The 22112-nt window shown below is 49.6% G+C and overlaps 3 protein-coding genes across 13 annotated transcripts; 2 read left to right on the top strand and 1 right to left on the bottom strand.

Annotated features, from left to right (window-relative positions):
* The first annotated feature begins 1910 nt into the window (after window positions 1-1910).
* On the top strand, window positions 1911-14662 carry BSCL2 (BSCL2 lipid droplet biogenesis associated, seipin). 9 transcript variants are annotated; one of them, XM_070359475.1, is made up of 13 exons: window positions 2633-2784; window positions 2973-3121; window positions 4964-5170; window positions 6671-6987; window positions 8222-8303; window positions 11657-11800; window positions 12505-12639; window positions 12828-12925; window positions 13497-13638; window positions 13780-13845; window positions 14018-14108; window positions 14206-14286; window positions 14413-14662. In XM_070359475.1, the coding sequence occupies exons 3-13, from the start codon at window positions 5084-5086 to the stop codon at window positions 14553-14555; spliced, it is 1386 nt and encodes a 461-aa protein (XP_070215576.1). In that variant the 5' UTR covers window positions 2633-2784; window positions 2973-3121; window positions 4964-5083; the 3' UTR covers window positions 14556-14662. The 9 variants fall into 9 exon arrangements, with proteins under 9 accessions (XP_070215578.1, XP_070215576.1, XP_070215579.1 ...); XM_070359477.1 differs by lacking the exons at window positions 2633-2784; window positions 2973-3121 and adding an exon at window positions 1911-2053; XM_070359478.1 differs by lacking the exon at window positions 2973-3121 and having other exon boundaries at window positions 2654-2784.
* Window positions 3296-5761, bottom strand: GNG3 (G protein subunit gamma 3). 3 transcript variants are annotated; one of them, XM_070359486.1, is made up of 4 exons: window positions 5565-5761; window positions 4358-4488; window positions 3859-3958; window positions 3296-3589 (listed from the first exon to the last, which is right to left on the bottom strand). In XM_070359486.1, the coding sequence occupies exons 3-4, from the start codon at window positions 3955-3957 to the stop codon at window positions 3461-3463; spliced, it is 228 nt and encodes a 75-aa protein (XP_070215587.1). In that variant the 5' UTR covers window position 3958; window positions 4358-4488; window positions 5565-5761; the 3' UTR covers window positions 3296-3460. The 3 variants fall into 3 exon arrangements, with proteins under 3 accessions (XP_070215587.1, XP_005904904.1, XP_070215585.1); XM_005904842.3 differs by having other exon boundaries at window positions 4358-4577; XM_070359484.1 differs by lacking the exon at window positions 5565-5761 and adding an exon at window positions 5389-5512 and having other exon boundaries at window positions 4358-4577.
* Window positions 14591-17321, top strand: LRRN4CL (LRRN4 C-terminal like). The gene is made up of 2 exons (XM_070359482.1): window positions 14591-15450; window positions 15976-17321. The coding sequence occupies exon 2, from the start codon at window positions 15981-15983 to the stop codon at window positions 16677-16679; it is 699 nt and encodes a 232-aa protein (XP_070215583.1). The 5' UTR covers window positions 14591-15450; window positions 15976-15980; the 3' UTR covers window positions 16680-17321.
* Window positions 17322-22112: the final 4791 nt, after the last annotated feature.

A 22112-nucleotide genomic window follows, 5' to 3' on the forward strand; every position in this document is an offset into this window, starting at 1 on the left:
AACCAGCCACACCTTCACTCAGGGTTTGTTGGCTTACTTAAGTGCTTGCTTTTACTAAGAGTTTGAACAATTGGTGTAGAAGAAAATAAGTTATAACTCATGACTTCTGTGTATTTGGTGTATACTAAAACCAGTTGAATGTGTGAGGTTAAATGTAGGGTTGTCCATTTAGGGGCCACATAAGTTTATTTGTGAGTAATTACCACTTAGGGAAGCCTTGGTGGCTCAATGGTGAAGAATCTGCCTGCCAATGCAGGAACCGCGGGTTCAGTCCGTGGGTCCAGAAGATCTCCTGGAGAAGGAAATGGCAACCCACTCTAGTATTCTTGTTTGGGAAATCCCATGGACAGAGGAGCCTGGTGGACTACAATCCACAGTCGAAAAGAGTCAGACATGACAGCGACTAAACAACAAATTACCACTGAAAAGGAAGAGCCTACTTATTCAGCAGAAGATGTTTGATGGAGATTGTTTCCTAGTGAATTAGTAGAATGAGAGGTAACTTTAACTGACAAAAACATTTGTGTCACTAGCAAAAAGCATTTGTGTCACTAGCATGGAACTGACCTTGATTGTAATTTCTAATGGTCAGGGACTTACTAAGGCTGGGATACCACAGGCTTATGACATGTAGGGTTTTGAAGTAGTGATGATGATAAACTGCTGTAACGCCTCCCTTTGGACATGACACAGATTCTCACCCTAGAGGCTTATAGCTTCGAGTCCAAAGGCTATCCTTGATCTCAGTGTCTGCCCATTCTCTAGGATGCTTAAAGTCACTCAGTGTTATAGCTACTCATTTTAAGTGGTTATTTATAGCTTATGCCTTGTCTCTATTAACCTCTAATCACCCCCACCCTTTCCCTAACTAGGGCTGCAGACATTCACATCTAATCTGATGAGTTATGAAAATCCAGTATGTAGAACTGAGCAGAGGCTGCTTTTTAAAAACAACAACAACAACAACAAATAAACATCAAGTACATTTTTTGAGTACTCCTGATTTTTTATGAAGTGTGAGCAGATGTGGAAATTTTCACTTACTCTTCTGGAATTTGCCCAACACTGTGATAACAGGAAAAGAGAGATTGTTTTATGCCCTGCTTGCCATTTTGTTAGATATTTAAATGCCTGCTATATGCCAGACACTGACAGGATGCAGAAATTTTAAAAAACTTGATCCTTCGAGGAGTTTTCAACAGGCACTAAGAACTAAGCGGGATTCCCTGGTGGCTCAGATGATAAAGAATCCGCCTGCAATGCGGCAGACCTGGGTTCTATCCCTGGGTTAGGGAGATCGCTTGGAAGAGGGAATGGCAACCCACTCCAATATTCTTGCCTGGAGAATCTCCATGGACAGAGGGGCCTGGTGGGCTACAGTCCATGGACTCACAAAGAGTCGGACACAACTGAGCGACTAAGCACAGCACAAGAACTAAACAGGTTCCAGAACAGAATCTGGGTAGGTCCCCACTTCAGGAGGGAGACCAGGTTACTTTCTCGTTTCTTCCGCTCTAGGATGAGGGAATTAAATATCCCCAGGGCCTATTAGGGATCAGGGATTCAGCCGCAGCTCCCCAAGTTCACAGGGTACCCCTGTAGACTGTGGAGACATGCACAGGAATCTAAGTTATTCCCTTGGTTTCCTCTCTATTCTCCCCGTGCTTGTCTTCTGTGTGACAGTGTAAGGAAGCTGGGGGTGATATGCTTTCTCTAATATAGGTCACCCACGCCTACTGCAAAGCAGCTCCTACCCCTAAGTGTATCCCAGGACACAGCATGAGCTGATCTAGGCTTCCCCCCCGGAAAGGATGTATTCCTGAATGGGGGGTGGGGAATCTTAATCCACGAGAAGCAGACATCCTGAGACTACTACCTTCTCTGCCTTGGCCTTGGTCCCACCTCCGTATGTCTTTCCTTCCCTTGGAAAGAAAAGGCTGCTAGAAAAAGTATTCTGGGGCTTTATAAGCCTCTGCCAAGGCTGAGCCCAGGAGGCGCTCGTGAGACAAGCCTCTGACCGGGCAGCTTGCTGGCTGGACCACTACGAGGGGTGGTAAGCGAACCAGGGGCGGGGACATTAATCCTAGCGGATGTGACAGAGTGGGCCTGAATGGGAAGTGGGAGAATAACAAGCCCCAGTTCTACCAGGAAGCCAAAACTGAACAACTTAGGGCTTATCCAACTCCTAGGGAGAACGAGAGCCAACCAAGGAACAGCACCCCCAAACCGAACAGTGCGGGAATTGTCGTCACACTTGTGTTTCCGCTCCGAAGCAGCTTCCATTAGGCAAGCTGTAGGGACCTAGATCCTCATAAGATGCACGCGACCGGCGCCTACTATATCGGCGTGCTTGCTGGGATTCCCTTGTCCCAAGATCCTTGGTTATAGACGCCCGTGTGCCTTCACCCGGATCGGGTGGACGTCGGCGTCCAGCCTCCGGGTTGGGGAGAAGTAGGTATCGAGTTGGCGCGGACACAGGCAGCCATTTTGAGACAGATGAGCACGGAAGGGACCATATTGAGACCGCTGGATGCCTGGGGCCGCCATTTTAAGTATGGGCCCAGCGGAGAAGCCCTGTACGGTGCAACGCTGTGACGTGCGGCCGCCGTATTGGCGCGGGCCCCATGGCGGCGGCCATCTTGGAGGGGGCCTGCTGTGGGCGCAGCCATCTTAGAAGTAAAACCGGCCCCTCCTCAGGAACTGGAATTGAGCTCCTCCCCTCTCGCTGGGTACCTCCTGTCTTCGACTTCCCTCGGGAGTCCCTTCCTAAGTTCACCCGGTTCGGTCTGTTTTCTTTTTCATTTGTCTTCATTGCGTTCTTGTGTACGTGTAGGAGTGCTCTCTGTAGCCTCTGAGTGCCTGTTTGTAACAATTCTAACACTTGAGACCCTTTTGCTCTCCATACCCTCTAACCCGACGGATCTCTGATCCTAGAGAATGTCTAACGCGCTTTGACTGGCCCTGTTCCCTAGTTATGGCAAGCTTTTCTACCTATCGCACCCACCACCGAATCTATTGACTGATGAGCCTCTCCCCCCAAGAACGGTAACACAGGAGCTGTCCTCTGAGACTCTGGATGACTTTATTCTTCACATGGCTTTAGCCTCCCAATAGCTCCAAGGTGAGACTGAGAGCAAGCACCCAGCCCATCCCTCTCTCCATTGTCTGAGCAGGTCACAGAGGGAAGCCAGCGGGACGCTGACAGAGTCTGACAGCCCTTCTGTGGGTGGAGCTACGGGTGCCCCGAGTCACAGGGTGCTTTGGGTCTGCCACAGTGGGCAAGGAAATGGAATCAGCAGACAGGTGAGGGAGGGCTTGGGCTTCAGATAACCTCACAGGGTTGGGCAAGGGCTAGGGGTGGGATGCAGGAATCCTCGGGGGCTCACGACAGTTACTGACATAAATAAGGAAGGGCCCGGGAGAGGAAAAGGTGAAGAGTTGTGAAGAGGAACAGGGCAGCTCAGAGGAGAGCACAGAAGAATTTCTTCTCCCGGAAAGGGTTCTCCGAAGTGGGCACAGGGGTGATGAGGGGATCCTCACAGGCGTGGGCATCACAATAAGTCATCAGGTCTGCTGCTGCCTTGGACACCTGGGGCACAGCCAGGAGGGGAATTGTTAGCCAGAAATCCCGAAGGGGGCTGCAGCCTCCTTCCCCAAACAGATTATCTTTTGCGATCTTTAGGACTTCGTAAGACAGTCTTCCCTCAGCACCCACAGAGACCTGGAGCCAGCTTTCCTTACAGACGCCAAGACTCCTTCCATGATCTTAAGGAGTCAGTGAAAGAAAGCCTCTCTTAGCCTCAGGTTTGGGTACCTAGGTACAGCCTTCCAACTAATGGGATCCAGGGCCCCACCCACCTTTATCCGGCACAAGCTGGCTTCAATCTTAAGCTGTTCCACCATCTTGCGGGCTTGCCCAATACTCATAGTGCTGTTCACAGGGGTCTCCCCTTTCATCCTGGAGGAAAGAGACAGCTCAGAGCGTGCTAGAGGGCCCTGCACAATCTCAGCTGAAGGTCCCCTTCCCCCATTACGCCTCATCAACCATTGCAAGGCTGGGTCATATGCCCTAATATTTTACTCCTCTCTTATCCCCAACCTCCCTGGCCTTTCCCATCTCCCAGTTCCTCAGCTAAGGAAATAGAGAAGTGAAGTGAGATGCTCCCAAACTCGTACAAGGGCTGGGCTTCAGATCTTTAAACATATGGATGACTGCAGGCTTTACAGCCCTCAAGCTATGTGTTCCCAGCTCTGAAAACCACAACTATAAAGAGCCCCGCCCTAATGAGGAGGGCACATAACCCCCACCTGCCCCCTTGAGCCCCAAAGGGAGAAAAGCCGGATGCTCCTTACTCACCTGAGGCCACAGGCAGCGACAGTCCTGGGGAATCTGATCAGTGGGGTGCACCAAAACCTTCTGCCTGAGATGGGTGCCCCCACCTTGCAGGGAGTTGCAGCTGAGAGTATCTGACGCAGCAGCAGAGGCAGCTAATACAGAGAAGGCCACTGGAGAGGGTCAGGTCAGAGGCCAGTGGAGGGCTGGTCCCTGTTTCTGCAGCTCCAGCACTAGCTGATACCTGAAGGATGAAGGATGCTAGAAGGAGCAGCTCAGATCCTGGCATATACCAACTGTCTGGCCAGTGGGGGAGCCTGGCTGCTGCCTGCAGCCCCTGTGCACACCCCCACTGTTACTGTCTCACTGCCTGCCCTTCCCCATAGCAGGCATCCAGAGTCTGGACTAGAGCCCTCCCCAAAGGAGCTGGAAGTAGCTGAGCCCCAGGCAGACACCCCCCTCAAATGGGGTGGTCTGGACCTGTGACAGCCCCTGCAGTGAAGTCAGTACAGACTGCGTGAGACCCTGCTCGTTTGAAATTCTGACATCAGCTGGCCAGTCGCCCCCTCCATCCCTCCTCCCTCTACTCTGACACAGCATTTAGCACCTGAATCTTCGTTTCTCTTCCAGGGACCCTCCATTCCCCATATCCAGGAAAATGTGATGAGCTACAGGTTTCAGCTTCTAGATCACCACTTAACGTTCTAGCTACAAGTGGAAAATCCAAGGGCAGCAAGGTCCATCAGAAGGATGTCTGAAGAAATGGCAGACCAAAGAGAAGAAGCTGGGGAAAAAGAGGCATGCAGAGACCAGATCAAAGAATCCGACAAAGAAGAGGTAGGGGAGAGTCGGTGGGTGTTTCTGGAAATAGATGGGCTTACTGGATGCGTGTGTGTGTGTGTGTGTGTGTGTTGGTTTGAGAGATTGCCTCTTACGTCTGCAGCGTTGTGCGTGGTGCTGTGGGGAGTGCAAAGATGTGCGCAACACTGACCCTACCCTCTGAGGAATCTTGTTTAGGGTGAATAGACACATACAAAATAGAAAGAGCCACCCACCAAGACCTAGTCTAGATAATGCGCTGTGGGAACTCAGAGAAAAAGTCTGGTTAGGGTCGGAGGAGGTCGATGACGCGTCTTTAAAGCTGGAGACAAGTCACGGGCCTGAAATGCTACCACTCTTGTCAGCAGGTGCCAGCCAGCCCGCCGGGGCATCACGCAAAATTCCCAGGTACCTGCAGATTGCAACGTTCTCGGGGTGAATGCTCTCTGCCTTGGAAGCCCAAGGAGATGTGCGCAATAAAAATCAGCGCCTGTTAGACGCCCGCTTCTCCCCCATTTTGGGGTTAAATGATAATGAAGGTGTAGGCGGAGTGCCGCGATTGCGGCCTCAAGGGGCTGGCTGGGAGGGATGCTGCTGACTCATAGCATTTCCTGGAGCCTATCTTGGAGCCTAGAGGGAGATGCCTATCCGCTTTGGTTTTGGTTACCAAAAGGGGAGGGGGCAACGGACCACGGGGAGGGAGAGAGCCGGCGCTTGGAGGTGGGAACCTGGCCTCCTAGAAGGCCCCGCCCCCTGCGCTGGGCCCGGCCCTGGACGAACCCCGCTCCCCTGCGCTACAGAGGCGGCCGGCGGAAGGGGGCGGGACTTCCCTGGGAGGCGGAAGAGCCTTCTCGCCGTTGCCCTGGCAGCGCGCGTGGCTGGTGAGTCTGCGGAGCCGCGGCTGCGGGCTGGATGGTTTCTATGGTGGTGCGGTTGCGTGGGGACTCCGGGCGCCGTGCCCGTCACCGAACCGGAGGGGTCTGGCGGGGAGCGGCCGTTGGCCGCAGGACACCCTGCCTGGCGCGGTCTTGTCTGGGAGCGAGCGCAGCTCCAGGAGGAGAGAAGCAACTTGGGAAGCAATAGTGGCTGCGGTGAGGTTGCTGGCTTTGAGTCCAGCTGTGCGACCTTAGGCAGGTCGCGAACTCTCCGTGCAGCCACCTCGCAGTGTGGAATCGTGTGCATAAGTCCGCCTTAGAAGAATTTTAAGGCGTTCATCCTCTGTATGTAATATGTTTCTATGAATGACCATCAAAGTGGCCTGTCCTAGAATCAGGTGACCCGAGGATGGGTTCAACTGAGGAACTCTAGCACAGGGGGGTGGTGAGAAAGCTCGGTGGAGGAAGGGAAGGGATAATTGGCTGAGAAACACAATCAGTTGGAGAAAAGCCATATAAAACAAAGGCTTTGCTATGTCTTGCTGTCTCTGGTTCCTCAAAGCCTTTCTGGTCAGTGTGTCCTTTTTGTCTTCACCTCCCGCGTGAAATGAGCCATTCTTTCCCCTTCTCGGTCTTTTTCCAGGAACCACCAGCTGCTTCGTCCCATGGCCAGGAGTGGCGTCCAGGTGGCAAAGCACCTAGGAACCCAAAGCCTGAACCCGGGGCCAGACCCCCTGCACTCCCCGTCATGGTCAATGACCCACCAGTACCTGCCTTACTGTGGGCCCAGGAGATGGGCCACGTCATGGCAGGCCGTGCCCGCAAGCTGCTACTGCAGTTTGGAGTGTTCTTCTGTACCATCCTCCTCCTGCTCTGGGTGTCTGTCTTCCTCTATGGCTCCTTCTACTATTCCTATATGCCGACAGTCAGCCACCTCAGCCCCGTGCATTTCCACTACAGGTGAGAAGGGTCTTCTATCGAAGTAGAGGAATCCTGTGAGAGAATTGCTGCGAGCACCGTTGGCACTTGTTGAGGACAACCCTCTTACTTACAGACGAGGACACTTGAGCCTAGTGCACTTGTATTGATTTATAGCCCAAGGTTGGGGCAGGTCTGGGCTGGTAGGGTTCTAGGGTCCTAGTCCTGTCTCTGGTTAACTGAAATCTGGTTTAAAAAAACAAAAAAAGCCCTCTCCTAGACTGTCACTATGAGGGTCAGTTCAATTTAGGCTGGATCAGACCTCTCTCAGGGCTACTGTAGACTTTTGAGCTAACCCAACCTCTCAAGTCATCTCAGAACTAATCTGGCCTTCAGTAAAGAAGATATGAGGAAAGCGGTATTTGCCTTTCACATTACTTCTTCCCACTCCTATTTGTCTGCTGCAACAGAGCTTATGAAAACAACAAGGTGTTTGGGTTCATAAACTCCGAGAGTCCTACTTGTCTGAGTCCTCAGTTCCTTCCCATTTTACAGATCCTGCCAAATTTTCTCCCCTTCTTTTAAAAATGACTACAGGACCAATCAAGAGTTGCTATTAACAATGGTCCAAAGTTGTTGTTTTTTTTTCTTTCCATGTCCTGAATCCCTGGTCATGAGCCATAATTTCTAAGGCACAGCTGCTTAAATTTTTAGGAGGCATGGATCTTATGAAAGCTATGGCCCTTCCTGTCATAAGAACCTACTTACTGATACATGCCCGTGTGCAATTTTGCCTACAATTGGAAGGGTTTGTGAGTAAAGGGTTTAAGAGTAAAGATCATCTGTGGGTCCCTTTGGAGGAATTTTCTTGAACTAGGGCCCAGATCAGAACTCTGGAATCAGAATCTAGAGAGGTGGTACCCAGGAATCTGTTTTATTTTTTTAGGAATCTGCATTTTTATCAGCTTCCCAAGTAAGTCTTTAGAAACACTTAAGTCTGAAACTATTCAACTAAGTGTCCATAGGTTCCCATTTAAGAATGTCTACCTTAATGAGAAGAAATAAACACAAGTAGCAGGAAGAGAATTTAAAAGACTCATTCTAGTGTCTTGAATCTCCTGGCTGCACTTCTTCTCCGTCTCTCTGTAACAGAGAAGGATGCCTGTTCTGGAAGAAAGGATGGGGGACGGGAAAGGGAGTCCCAAGGGCCCAGGAGCTGTGTGGATAAGTAAGACAGACTATAACTTAGCAGAATATCATCCTCATTCTCATTTAGGACGGACTGCGAATCCTCCACCTCCTTACTCTGCTCCTTCCCTGTTGCCAATGTCACACTGGCTAAGGGTGGACGTGATCGGGTGAGTATGGGAGCTGAACAGAGGTTTCATTAGTGCTTTGATGACTTGAAACAAGAACACTTGGGAAAGACCTAGGTACCAGGGACTGAGTAAGAGAGACTGAAAGGAAAGCTTTCAAGGAAAGGGAGGTTAAAGAAAAACTGAAGTCCAAATGAATTGAATGGGTTATTCTTTCCTCCTTAAATTGTTTCAGCCAGGCCATATCTACTAGATAAGGGGTGTTTTAGATCTAAATGAACTTAAAGAAACCAGCTATCTCACTGAACTAGGATAGAATCCACCCAAGAGTTTTGAAAGTATGTTATTAATTATGACACAACTGAGAGATATACGTAACCTTCCATTACAAAGGGTACTGTGCCAGAGGACTGGCCAAATGCCAGTATATCTTTAATAAACCTGAAAGCCCTGAGAAATGCAAAGTGGGAATGCATCCTTTATTAGGCAAGTTGGTGGAAGCTCTGCAAAAGGGTAGGATCCCAGAACACTTCAGAAGGACTTTGGAGGATCAACAGTGTTTCTGGTCACCAGAGGATTTTGACTTGTCAGCAGCATAATGAGAAATTATCAATGGGCAGACTAAAAGTTTAAAAATCATTTGAAAATGATTTTTGAAAAATTGTACTCAGGAGGATACTGACCTGAAGATAGAAAATATGGAGGATAGAATAAATGGTCATTCTGAAGGGAGGAATGTAAGCTATAGAGTTTTGGACCCCTTGGGGTTGACAATGCAAATAACCCGGAAGACTGTGTATCTTGTGATATCTTCCAGTGGACCACCAGAGTACCACTATCCAGAAAACTTACCAGGTGGGATGAGTGGATCCCAAATGGGGGTTTCAAAGTGGTGAAGTGGAGAATTTCCTGGCAGTCCAGTGGTTAGGACTCCGCACTTTGACTGCCGAGGGTCCTGGTTCAATTCTGGTTCAGGAACTAAGATCCTGCAAGTTGCACAGCATGGTCAAAAAAGAAAGTAGTGGCGTGGAGTGTTGGGCCTTGTGAGACAGAGGATTATCTGTTTAGTTCTGCTACTCAGGAAAGTAATGTGGAGAGTACTATAGAATATTCTGTGAAAACATTGGTTCAATCTGTTTTTGTGGCTCAATAAAGTAATAAATGGAATATATTGAGAGGGGAGTAGAAACAAGGCCACCGTACATCTACACCTGGGATGGTGCATGCTGTTATGTGGCTTCCTGTTGTAGATCATAATGGTTGGTAACCAGGGAGCCTAAAACCATCGGGTACCAGGCTGCTGGATGAGGAAGGAATGGAAGGATGAAGGGTGAGGCCCAAGTTCCCCAATAAGTAAAGCAGGTTGATCATTTCATTGATTTCTGGTGAACATTTTTGAATGAGTGAGTGAAATAATGGGTCTATTTTGTTGGTAACAGCTTGTTTAGAAGTAGATTTTGTCCTGCTTCAAAGAGCTGACAGGATTGACGGAAATCTCTACATTGCATTAAGTAGCAAAGATGCAGTTCCTGCATTTCAGAAGAATTTGTGAAGAATTAGGTCTTCTGGAGACTGTGGTGATGGTGAGGCTCAAAGTGGGAATGGAGGAGAGTTTTCTGTCAGGCAGACAAATGTGAGTAAAAGCAGAAGTCCTTCACAAGATTCTGGTATTAGCGATTTTTGGATACCCTTGGAGGAGATGACATAATTACTGGCTTAAAAAGAAAAAAAAAATATATATATATATATATCTCAATTCAGTTCAGTCGCTCAGTCATGTCCAACTCTGCAACCCCATGGACTGCTGCATGCCAGGCCTCCCTGTCCATCACCAACTCCTGGAGTTTACTCAGACTCATGTCCATTGATTTGGTGATGCCAACTCTAAATAAATACATAAAAATCTTTATTGCTATATAATTTGAGTAGTATACAAGTCACCCATTCAAAATGTACAGTTCAGTCATTTTTAATATATTCAGAGCTGAGCAACCATCACCATAATCAATTTGAGGACATTTTCATCACCCCAGAAAAAAAACTCATACCCACTACCTGGCAGTCACTCCCCATGTCCTTCCTGTTCACCCAGAGAACTACCTGTTTCAATGTTTCAAAGAATTTAGTGAAGCAACCAGCTTAGATTCACCTGACCTCTACATGGGGATAGGACTCTCATGGGATCCATTTTTTTCAAGACAATTCAGACTGAAGGGACTTCCCTGGTGGTTTAGGGGTTAAGACTCTGCACTTCCAATGCAAGGGGTGCGGGTTCAATCCCTGGTCGGGGAACTAAGATCCCATATGCTTCACAGTGTGGTCAAAGAAACGAACAACAAAAAGCTAAAAAATAATTCAGACTGAAAATAAGAATGTATATAAAGAAAGATTTTGATCAGTGGATTTTCACCTGTTACTCTAGGGATAAAATGCTCAAAGTACCTTCATAGCAATAAGTCTAGATGTTTCACTATTAAGGTTGTGTGCATTTGTGCTAAGTTACTTCAGTCTTGTCCAACCCTGTGGAACCCTGTAGACTGTAGCCCACCAGGTTTCTCTGTCCATGGGATTCTTCAGGCACAAATACTGGAGTGGGTTGCCATGCCCTTCTCCAGGGGATCTTCCCAACCCAGGGATCGAACCTCGGTTGGCAGATTCTTTACCATCTGATCCATCAGGGAAGCCCTCACTATTAGGCTTAGGATACTCTTTTTAAAAAAAAATTTTTTTTCTTTTAATCCATTCCCTCTTTGGTTAAAACCAAAAGCTTTACCATCACCCCTGGAATCCTTGTGGGTCACCCTGAGGGGGTCATGCACAGGATAAGCATAGTCGAATATAGGATTAGAGGAGTATAGGAATGGTCAGGAATAACTAGGGTATGTTTGGTGGCCAATCTTTAATCTTTTGAGGTTAATACCAGTGAAGATGCCTTCCCACTGTGTCTCAGGGTTCTACCAACAGGACCAAGGTAAGGGACCCAGAAGGACAGAGTTACTGTGGGAGAGCTGGCTAGGGAAATGGTGAGTGCTTCTGGCACTCTGCTAATTAGTAATGTAAGTGAAGGCAGGCTGGGCCCGAGGGGATGGCCTCATGGGGACAAAGAGGCCTGAGTCACAGATGGCCCAGTTAGCAACATGACGGTTCACTTTTGGAAAAGAAATGTGACACAACTTTTCTCGAACAGAGTGATTCAGGAGTGTAGATACTGAGGACCTCAGAAGTGGGAGGGATCCAGCTACCAGAAGGGGGCAGCAGGTTCTTGGGAAGAGGGAGATTTGAGAGGCCTGTTTTGATAGCGGAGGGAATCGTATTTGGAAGGGTAGCCGGGAGGTGGGACAGGGACAGTGCAATTAAAAAATTTTTTTGAAAGAGATGCCATCCACCTTGGGCAGGTACTGATGTATGGACAGCCGTACCGCGTTACCTTAGAACTTGAGCTGCCAGAGTCTCCTGTGAATCAAGATTTGGGCATGTTCTTGGTCACCATCTCATGCTACACCAGAGGCGGCCGAATCATCTCCACCTCTTCACGCTCCGTGAGTGTCAGTGGCCTGTCCAGGAGGTTGTGGAGAATAACAGATGTCCGAGTATCTGGGTGGGGCTTCAGGAGAAAACATTCTGAGGTCTGAGACACAGACACACCATACATAGCAAGAGGTGTCAGTTTACCAGATAAGCACCTCCTCCTGCCGCCAGACATCCGATGAGCACATCCATCTTTGAGTGGAGCCGCCCTGAAAACGGGCTTTTTTGGAGCCAGACAGACCAGACTCCGTTCTTAATTGTCAACAGAACCGTCTCGTGAAGCAAATTCCTGAATGTCCACGTGGGAGAAGAAAGCCTCAGATGGTACACTGGCACGTGTACTGGTTCCAGTGTACCAGAATAGATGGTACACTGGTCTAGGTTATAGAACCATTCTGGGGAAAGGTAGATGACAGATGGTGTGGGGCTTCACCTGGGAGGCTTTCTTAGAAGAGGAGACTTTGTTGTATTGGAATAGAGACATGGTTGGGAAGGGCAGGGCAGGGATGCCTTCAAACTTTTGCAATGAGGGGGTCAAGACTTGGGGCGTGGTCGGAAGTGAAAGGGACTAGGGGACCTAAGGAAGAAGCCGCCTTCATACCCTGCTCAGGGGTGGTTTTGAGGGTAGGCACCCACGCCCAGCCTCTACTCCCTGTTCAGGAGTGGTTTTGAGGGTGAGCGCCCGTCCCCAGCCTCTCTTCCCTGGCCCTGTCAGGTGATGCTACATTACCGCTCAAGCCTGCTCCAGATGCTCGACACGCTGGTCTTCTCGAGCCTCCTGCTGTTTGGCTTTGCGGAGCAGAAGCAGCTCTTGGAGGTGGAGCTATACCCAGAATACAGAGAGAACTCGGTAAGGAGAGGAGAGGAGGAGGACAGGAGACAGCCCTCCCCACAAGCCCAGGATTTTACCTGAGGAGCTTCCGGGCTTGGGCAGGAGGGACCACGGTGGAGGCTGGAAGCAGGCCTCAGACTGGGCTGGTACGAGTGACAGCAGGGTCCTGGCCTGATGTGCCGCTGCCACCGCCCCCCTGCCCGCAGTACGTGCCGACCACCGGAGCCATTATCGAGATCCACAGCAAGCGCATCCAGATGTACGGAGCCTACCTCCGCATCCACGCCCACTTCACTGGGCTCAGGTGAGGCAGTGCCCACGTGGGCTGGGCAGCTCTCCTGGGGTTGTCCTTAAGAGGGTCCTAAGCAGAGGTGACGGATTTTACCTGGGCTACAGGTTCTCAGCCCTGGCTGCACATCACATATCAGGAGCCTGGGGAACTTTTAGAAAAATACCAATGCCTGGGCCCCACCCTCAAGACTAGGATTTGTTACGGTCATATTTGGCTGCCAGACTTTTTTTTAGCATTTATTTATTTGGCTGTGGCAGCTTTCAGTTGCAGCTTGTGGGATCTTGTTCCCTGACCAGGGATCGAACCCAGGCCCCCTGCTTTGGGAGTGGAGTATTAGCCATTGGACCTTAGATAGGGAAGTCCCCAGCCATCAGACTTTCTGAAAGCACCCCAGGGGGAGATCATGTGCAGTCAGAGTGGAGAAATGCTCTCTTGAACCACTGGCTCAGTGGGTGGGAGGCAGAGGGTGGAGACCAGCTCTTGCCAAGCTCTGGTGAATTGCCCTAGAAATTACTTCTGGGAAATGAGAAGGCTGGCACTCCCTGGTAGCTGCTACTCCCCTCCTGCCTACTCCCTGCCTCAGGTACCTGCTGTACAACTTCCCGATGACCTGCGCCTTCGTTGGTGTTGCCAGCAACTTCACCTTTCTCAGCGTCATTGTGCTCTTCAGCTACATGCAGTGGGTGTGGGGGGGCATCTGGCCCCGACAGCGCCTCTCTTTGCAGGTCTCAAAGGACCCCTTCCTCTCCCCTTCATGGTTCTTCTTTGGGGAGTGGGCCGGGGCGTGTTGGGCGCTGGGGTGGAAGGGCCCAATCACTCTGGTGAGGGAAGGCAGTCCTTGCTGCTCAGGAGTTTCCCCTCCACAGGTAAACATCCGAAACCGAAAACGTTCCCGCAAGGACATCCAGCGAAAGATCTCTGCCCATCAGCCAGGTAGAGGTGATAGCTGGGGGCTGGGTGAGGGGGGGCTCCTGTGCCATCCAGAATGAGGCTTTAGGTGCTCACCTCCTAAGCTAAAGGTCAAGAGAAAGGTGGATTGGGGTGAAGTTGGCACTGCCATCCAGGCACAGCCACCCTAGTCCTGCCCTGTCCTCTACCCCCTTTGGAGGCACAGGGCCCCAAGGCCAGGAGGAGTCCCCCCAGCTGTCACCTGTTACAGAGGACGGTGAGAGCCACGTGGATCCCTCCGGGACAGGTACAGTGCAGCTGCCCTACCCCCTTCCTGACTCCTCCTCAGTCCTCCCCTTCAGCCTCTTCCAGACTAACCTCTGCCTTCCCCCCTGGGGCTGCAGAAGGCCAGCTGTCCAAGGAGGAGAAAACAGATCAACAGCCCCTGAGTGGCGAGGAGGAGCTGGAGCCCGAGGCCAGTGATGGTGAGGGACCCTGTGCGGCAGGACCCCAGGGGGCATGTGGGCAGGGCGGAGGCTACCTTGGGCGGGGCAGGGACCCCTGGTCTGGAATTTCCCCTTTAGAATTTGGTTTTCTCTCCCCTGGCCCAGGTTCAGGCTCCTGGGAAGATGCAGCTCTGCTGACGGAGGCCAACCTGGCTGCCTCTGGCTCTGCCCCTGCCCCAGAGACCGTGGGCAGCTCGGAGCCCTCTGCGGGCTCTGTCCGACAGCGCCCCATCTGCTCCAGCTCCTGAAGCGAGTAGGGCCGAGTCCCCACATTCTGGCCCTTTCCCACCTGCTCCCTTTCTCTCTCTGGGGCTCCCCCAATAATAAACTATTTTCGTGCCAGCTGCTTCCCTGACTCTGAAGTGGATTCAGGGTCATTTAAAAACCTGGTATTCCCTAGGCATTCCCCGCCCGGACTGGAGGAAGTTTTCTTGTCAGGGGCCACAGATGCAGAAGACCTCCAGGCCCTGGACTATTTTAGGCACAGCTGTTTTCATTCATCAGCCTGGAAGTCCAGGGAGTGAAAACCTGCCCACTCGGTCCTCTCCCTCTGGGGAGGGGGATAGCATAGGGTGGGGCTGCAAAGCTGGGATACATCATTCTGGCCTCCGCACCCCTCCCTTTCTCAATCCGTGGGGAGGCAGAAGACAGGAAATGACTGCCATGGATGTGGTATGATTTTTTTACTGAAACAGCATTTTGTGGCCCAGGCCTCATGCTGTCCGTAGCTGTTTTCCTCTCTGATACCAGCCAGGTGGCCCCGTCCCTTTCGCTCCTCTCCTCACCCCTTCACATGACTTCAGCCTTTGGATTCTCAGCCCCTGGCTGCTTTCCACATTCCACTGCTCTTTCAGAACCCAGGCATCCCGACCTCCAGCTGAAACCGCTGCATGTGGCTCCCCCACCCTTGGCCCCGTGACTCAGGCCTTCTGAAGGGACCAGCCCTCTTCTTGGCACTCACCAGGGAGGGGAGCAGGGGAAGGGGGGCCAGGTGGTGACATCACAGTCAAGGGGTATAAAAGCTTTGGGCCAAAACAGAATTGAAATTGAAGACACTGACAGAACGTGACCGCACAGCCTGTGTTCCGGGGGACCTCTTAGGAGCCCCAGCCTGCTACTCGCCGCATCAAGGCCTACCTGCTGGTAAGGGGGTGCCTGTGAGATAGAAGTGTTGAGGGCAGGGAAGGACCAGGCCTTCGACAGGTGGGGAGGGAGGGCTCCAGGGCCTCTGTGTTTCTCTCTTCTCCGTTCTAACTTCCATCTCCTTTCTGGCTTTGTGCATGTGTCGCTGACTAGCTGGTTGCTCTGGGTGGCAGCTGGTAACCATTCCACCTTCCTTACCCAGGCGGTGTAAATCATTTCCTCCTCTTCTCCTCCCCAGCTCCCCCCAGCACTGTTTATTCATTAACTATTTCCAGCGCTTCACATGTTGCTGATCGCACCTCTCTCTGTTGGCTCAGACCACATTTCATTCTTTTCCCCAAAACCAAGCACATAAGCTGTTCAGAAGCTGGACGGACACATGGGTGGGTCGGGGTCGTTCCCACCTCTTGCTTGTTCTCCCGGTTCCCTGTCCTGTTTCCCTTTGCTTACAGGTTTTGTTGAGGGACGGGGGGCCTGCAGGGTCTGGGGGCTGAAGAGCCTTTATCCTTTCACCTTCCCTTCCAGATTCCATGCCGCACTCTCCCTGCCTTCTGTGGCTCCTTGCTGTCACCTCCCTGGTTCCCGGAACGCAGCCCTTGGTGGCCGGAGACTTGGAAGGAGACGAGCTAGATGAGACACCGTTACCGGCCGTCCCCTGTGACTACGACCACTGCCGCCACCTGCAGGTGCCCTGCCAGGAGCTGCAGAGAGCCGGCCCGGCAGCCTGCCTGTGCCCCGGCCTCTCCAGCGCCCTGCAGCCGCCGCACCCGCCACGCCTGGGGGAGGTGCGCGTGGAGGCCGATATGGGCCGCGCCGAGGTGCACTGGTGTGCCCCCTCCTCCCCTGTCAACCAGTACTGGCTGCTGCTTTGGGAAGGCGGCGGGGCTCCGCAGAAGGGGCCCAGCTTCAACTCGACGGTCCGCCGAGCGGAGCTGAAGGGCCTGAACCCTGGGGGCGCATACGTCGTCTGCGTGGTGGCCGCGAACGACGCGGGAGAGAGCCGCGCTCCCGGGCCCGGGGCGGAGGGCCTCGACAGCGTCGATGGCCCCAACTTAGGGCCCTGCGGCCGGCTGACCGTGCCGCCGCGGCCTCTCACTCTGCTGCACGCGGCCATGGGTGTGGGCTCGGCGCTGGCCCTGCTCAGCTGCTCCGCCCTGGTCTGGCACTTCTGCCTACGCCAGCGCTGGGGCTGCCCCCGCCGAGGCCGCCCCAGCCACGCAGGGCTTTGAGGCTGCCCGGGCTTCCCCAGGGGGAGACGACAGCCCACGAAGGCCAGACTGAGGCTGGCACAGAAGGCCGGGCACTGGGCCCTTGCTGAGTGGGTTCATGCCCCAAACTTTCCACTCTGCTCCGAAGCTGAGGTTTAGAAGGAGTAGAGAAAGCTGACAAGATCTTTTTTTAGTGGACCAGATAGTAATTTAGGCTTTGTGGTTCCAGGGGATAAAATCACAGATATTGTGTGGGTACTTACATAACCATGTAACAATTTAAAAATGGTTCTTAGCTCGTGGGCCTCACAAATCAATCTACAACCAGGTTCCACGTGTGGGCCCTGTCACTGTGGTGGCTTCCCATGGGGTTTTGAGAATCAGCTGCTGTGGGAATGGGAGTCTGGGGCTAGAGACCACACCTCACCTGCTGCCTTTTGCTTAGATAGTAAGGATGCACACTGAGTTACAATCTGCTGTGTCTTAAGTCGGGTAGAACTAAGTGACTGACATGGGGTGGAGAAGAGGGTTGTCCAAGTGGCTGTCTGGGACAAGCTTGCTTATAAAAATATATTAATAACAAAGGATTTTCCCTCCCCCCATTTGTGTTTACTGTGTATTATCTGTGTTTGTTGTATAACATTAAAGGAAATGTAAAAGGAAGACCTTTTCATTTGTCATGATCCTTTTTGTTTAAACTTTTTATTTCAGAGTATAGCTACAGCCCATGGGGTTGCAAAAAGTCAGACCCGACTGAGTGACTGCACTTTCAAAACATAGCTATCGTGATCTTTTTCAATTCCCTGTCCTTGGGACTTAGCTGGCAGCACAGTGGATAAGAATCTGCCTGCCATGCAGGGGACATGGGTTCGATCCCTGGTAAGACCCCACATACTCCAGAGCACCACAACTAGAGAGTAGCCCACCCCACCACACGCTGAAACCAGAGAAAGCCTGCGAGGAGCAGCAAGGACCCACAGCAGCCAGTAATAAGTACATACATTTTCAAAAAAATTTTTTTAGAAACCCAGGCCCATTCACTGGGAAGGCAGAATCTTAGCCATGGGACCACCAGGGAAGTCCCTTGAGTTTATTTTTAAATTAGCTGGATGTAGAAAAGTCTAGGTTGCTACAGAGTTTATTCCTCACTTTTACTGCTCTTAAATCTTTAAAAAATTATAACATATTTCAAGCAAAACTTGATAAAAGGAGAGTTCTCCTCAAGAGGTAATTACCTGCAGCAGAGCAAATCTTTCCCTAAGCAATGGAAATACATTCTTGATTTCATTCAATATATTATAGACAATGTGCCATTGGTAAATAACAGCCTTCTTGGTTATGTGAATGGCCTAACTTTCCATTGGATGATGCTCCTTAACTGACACTTCCCATGGCTCCTTGTTAGAACATTTGTCTTCAGTGTTTGCTATGGACATCCTTGTTTGTTGGCATATCCTCACATGATTAGGTATTTCCACAGGGTACTTACCCAGAAGTAAGTGAGAGAGGTAGTACTATACAATTTAGTCATTCTTCTCTTTTTTTGTTGTTTAGTCACTATGTCGTGTCCAACTCTTTATGACCCCATGGACTGCAGCACACCAGGCTTCTCAGTCCTTCGCTATCTTTTAGAGTTTGCTCAAACTCATGTCCATTGTGTTGATGCCATGCAACCATCTCATCTTCGGTTGCCCCCTTTTTCTGCCCTCAATCTTTCCCAGCATCAGGGTCTTTTCCAGTGAGTAGGCTCTTCGCATCAGGTGGCCAAACTATTGGAACTTCAGCTTCAGCATCACTCCTTCCAATGAATATTCAGGGTTGATTTCCTTTAGGATTGACTGGTTTGATCTCCTTGCAGTCCAAGGGACTCTAAAGAATCTTCAGCACCACAGTTCGAAAGGGTCAATTCTTCGGAGCTCAGCCTTCTTTATTGTCCAACTCTCGCATTCATACATGACTACTAGAAAAATCGTAGCTTTGACTATAAGGACCTTTGTCAGCAAAGTCTCTGTTTTTTAATACACTCACTATCTAGGTTTGTCATCACTTTCCTTCCAAGGAGCGAGCACGTTTTAATTTCATGGCTGCAGTCACTGTCTGCTGTGATTTTTGGAGCCTAAGAAAATAAAATGTCACTGTTTCCACTTTTTCCCCATGTATTTGCCATGAAGTGATGGGACTGAATGCCATGATCTTAGTTTTTTGAATGTTGAGTTTTAAGCCAGGTTTCTCACTCTCCTCTTTCACTCTGATCAAGAGGCTCTTTGGTTCCTCTTCACTTTCTGCCATTAGAGTGGTATCATCTGCATATCTGAGGTTGTTGATATTTGTCCCAGAAATCTTGATTCCAGCTTGGCATTTTGCATGACGTACTCTGCGCCAGGGTTCCCTGGTGGCTTGATGGTAAAGAATCCGCCTTGAATGCAGGACACCTGGGTTCAGTCCCTGGGTTGGGAAGATCCCCTGGAGGAGGGCATCGCAGCAACCCACTCCGGTATTCTTGTTTGAAGAATCCCCAAGGACAGAGGAGCCTGGCGGCTACAGTCCATGGGATCGCAGTCAGACACAACCGAGTGACTAAGCATGGCACAGTACTCTACATATGTTAAATAAGCAGGGTAACAATACATAGCCTTGACAAACTCCTTTTCCAATTTTGAACCAATCTGTTCTTCCATGTCCAATTCTAACTGTTACTTCTTGACAACAGTTTGTCTGGTATTCCCATCTCTTGAAGAATTTTCCAGTTTGTTGTGATCCACACAGTCAAAGGATTTAGTGTAGTCAACGATTCGGAATTGATGTTTTTCTGGAATTCTCCTGATTTCTCTATGATCCAACAGATGTTGGCAGTTTGATCACTGGTTCCTCTGCCTTTTCTAAATTCAACTTGCACATCTGGAAGTTCTCAGTTCACCTGCTGAAGCCTCACTTGTAGAATCAGCATTATCTTGCTAGCATGTGAAATGAGCACAATTGTACAATAGTTTTAACATTCTTTGGCATTGCCTTTCTTTGGGATTGGATGAAAACTGATCTTTTCCAGTCCTGTGGCCACTTCTGAGTTTCCCAAATTTGTTAACATATTGAGTGCAGCACTTTAACAGCATCATCTTTTAGGATTTTAACTCAGCTGGAATTCTGTCACCTTCACTAGCTTTGTTCATAGTAATCTTCCTAAGGCCTGCTGGACTTCACACTCTAGGATGTTTGGATCTAGGTGAGTGACCACTCCATCATGTTTATCTGGGTCATTCAGACCTTTTTTGTATAGTTCTTCTGTGTATTCTTGCATACATTCTTAATCTCTTCTGCCTCTGTTAAGTCCTTGCCATTTCTGTCCTTTATTTTCCCCATCCTTGCATGAAATGTTGCCTTGGTATCTCCAATTTTCTTGAAGAGATTTATAATCTTTCCCATTCTATTGTTTTCCTCTATTACTTTGCACTGTTCACATAAAGCTTTCTTATCTCCTCTCACTATTCTCTGGAACTCTGCATTCAGATGGATATATCTTCCCTTTTCTCCTCTGCCTTTCACTTGTCTTATTTTCTCAGGTATTTGTAAGGCCTCCTCAGACAACCATTTTGCCTTTCGCATTTCTTTTTCTTGGGGATGGTCTTCATCACTGCCTTCTGTACAATGTCCATAGTTCTTCAGGCACTCTGTCTACCATATCTAATCCCTTGAATCTATTTGTCACCTCCATTGTATCATAGGAGATTTGACTTAAGTCATACCTGAATGATCTAGTGGTTTTCCCTACTTCCTTCAATTTAAACCCGAATTTTGCAATAAGGAGCTCATGATCTGAGCCAGGGTCAGCTCCCAGTCTTATTTTTGCTGACTGTATAGAGCTGCACTATCTTCAACTGCAAAGAATATTATCAGTCTGATTTCAGTCTGACCATCTGGTGATGATTCCGTGTAAAGTTGTCTCTTGTGTTGTTGGAAGAGGGTGTTTGCTATGACCAGTGTGTTCTTTTGACAAAACTCTGTTAGCTTTTGCCCTGCTTCATTTTGTACTCCAAGACCAAACTTGCCTGTTACTCCAGGTATCTCTCTCTTTTTAAAAAAACAAAAAACACTTATTTATTTTATTTGGCTGTGCTGGGTCTTAGTTGTAGCATATGGGATCTAGTTCCCTGACCAGGGATCAAACCTGGGCCCCTTGCATCGAATGCATGGAGTCCCAGCCCCTGGACCACGAGGGAAGTGCCTCCAAATATCTCTTGACTTCTTACTTTTGCATTCCAATAACCTATGATGAAAAGGATATGGGAATGACAAACCACTCCAGTATTCTTTCCTCGAGAACCCCATGAACACTATGAAAAGACAAAAAGATATGACACTGGAAGATGAGCCCCCCAGGTTGGTAGGTGTCCAATATGCTACTGGAGAAGAGGGGAGAAATAGCTCCAGAAAGAGAGTTGAGCAAAAGCAGAAACAACGCTCAGATGTGGATGTGTCTGGTCATGAAAGTAAAGTCCAATGCAGTAGAGAACAATATTGCACAGGAACCTGGAATGTTAGGTCCATGAATCAAGGTACATTGGACATGGTCAAGTAGGTGATGCCAAGAGTGAACATCAACATTTTAGGAATCAGTGAACTAACATAGACGGAAATGAGCGGATATAATTCAGATGACCATTAGATGTACTACTGTGGCCAAGGATCCTTTAGAAGAAATGGAATAGCCCTCACAGTCAACAGAAGAATCTGAAATGCAGTACTGGGTGCAATCTCAAAAATGACAGAATGATCTCAGTTTGTTTCCAAGGCAAACCATTCAACATCACAGTAATCCAAATCTATGCCCTAACCACTAATGCCGAAGAAACTGAAATTGAATGGTTCTGTGAAGAGCTACCGGAGAAGGCAAAGGCACCCCACTCCAGTACTCTTGCCTGGAAAATCCCATGGGTGGAGGAGCCTGGTGGGCTGCAGTCCATGGGGTCGTGAAGAGTCCGATATGACTGAGCGACTTCACTTTCACTTTTCACTTTCATGAATTGGTGAAGGAAATGGCAACCCACTCCAGTGTTCCTGCCTGGAGAATCCCAGGGACGGGGAGCCTGGTGGGCTGCCATCTATGGGGTCGCACAGAGTCGGACATGACTGAAGTGACTTAGCAGCAGCAGCAGCAGCATGAAGACCTACAAGACCTTCTAGAACTAACATCAAAAAAAGATATCCTTAAAAAAAAAAAAAGATATCCTTTTTAAAAAAAAATATTATTTTTTTTAGGGGGCCATGTTCTGCAGTATGTGGGATTTTAGTTCCTGACCACGGATCGCACCCATGCCCCCTGCATTGGGAGCACAGAGTCTTAACCATTGGACCACCAGGAAATCCCTAGTCATTTTTCTCTTATTGGAACTCTAGAATAAATTTAGAATATATTTGCTATCTAGAATATACTCACCACATTGCCACAAATTCTTTATG

This window comes from Bos mutus, chromosome 22, assembly GCF_027580195.1.
Source record: "Bos mutus isolate GX-2022 chromosome 22, NWIPB_WYAK_1.1, whole genome shotgun sequence".
NCBI classification, from domain to species: domain Eukaryota; kingdom Metazoa; phylum Chordata; class Mammalia; order Artiodactyla; family Bovidae; genus Bos; species Bos mutus.

What these genes read in the sequence shown, in the direction of transcription:
- GNG3 (XM_070359486.1), bottom strand. Translation starts at nt 3,957, where the DNA reads ATGAAAGGGGAGACCCCTGTGAACAGCACTATGAGTATTGGGCAAGCC. An exon ending in CCAGCTTGTGCCGGATAAAG is followed by an intron (nt 3,590 to 3,858) that starts GTGGGTGGGGCC and finishes GCTGTGCCCCAG; the next exon opens with GTGTCCAAGGCAGCAGCAGA.
- BSCL2 (XM_070359477.1), top strand. Translation starts at nt 5,084, where the DNA reads ATGTCTGAAGAAATGGCAGACCAAAGAGAAGAAGCTGGGGAAAAAGAG. An exon ending in GACAGCGCCTCTCTTTGCAG is followed by an intron (nt 13,639 to 13,779) that starts GTCTCAAAGGAC and finishes TCCCCTCCACAG; the next exon opens with GTAAACATCCGAAACCGAAA. An exon ending in CGTGGATCCCTCCGGGACAG is followed by an intron (nt 14,109 to 14,205) that starts GTACAGTGCAGC and finishes CTGGGGCTGCAG; the next exon opens with AAGGCCAGCTGTCCAAGGAG.
- LRRN4CL (XM_070359482.1), top strand. Translation starts at nt 15,981, where the DNA reads ATGCCGCACTCTCCCTGCCTTCTGTGGCTCCTTGCTGTCACCTCCCTG.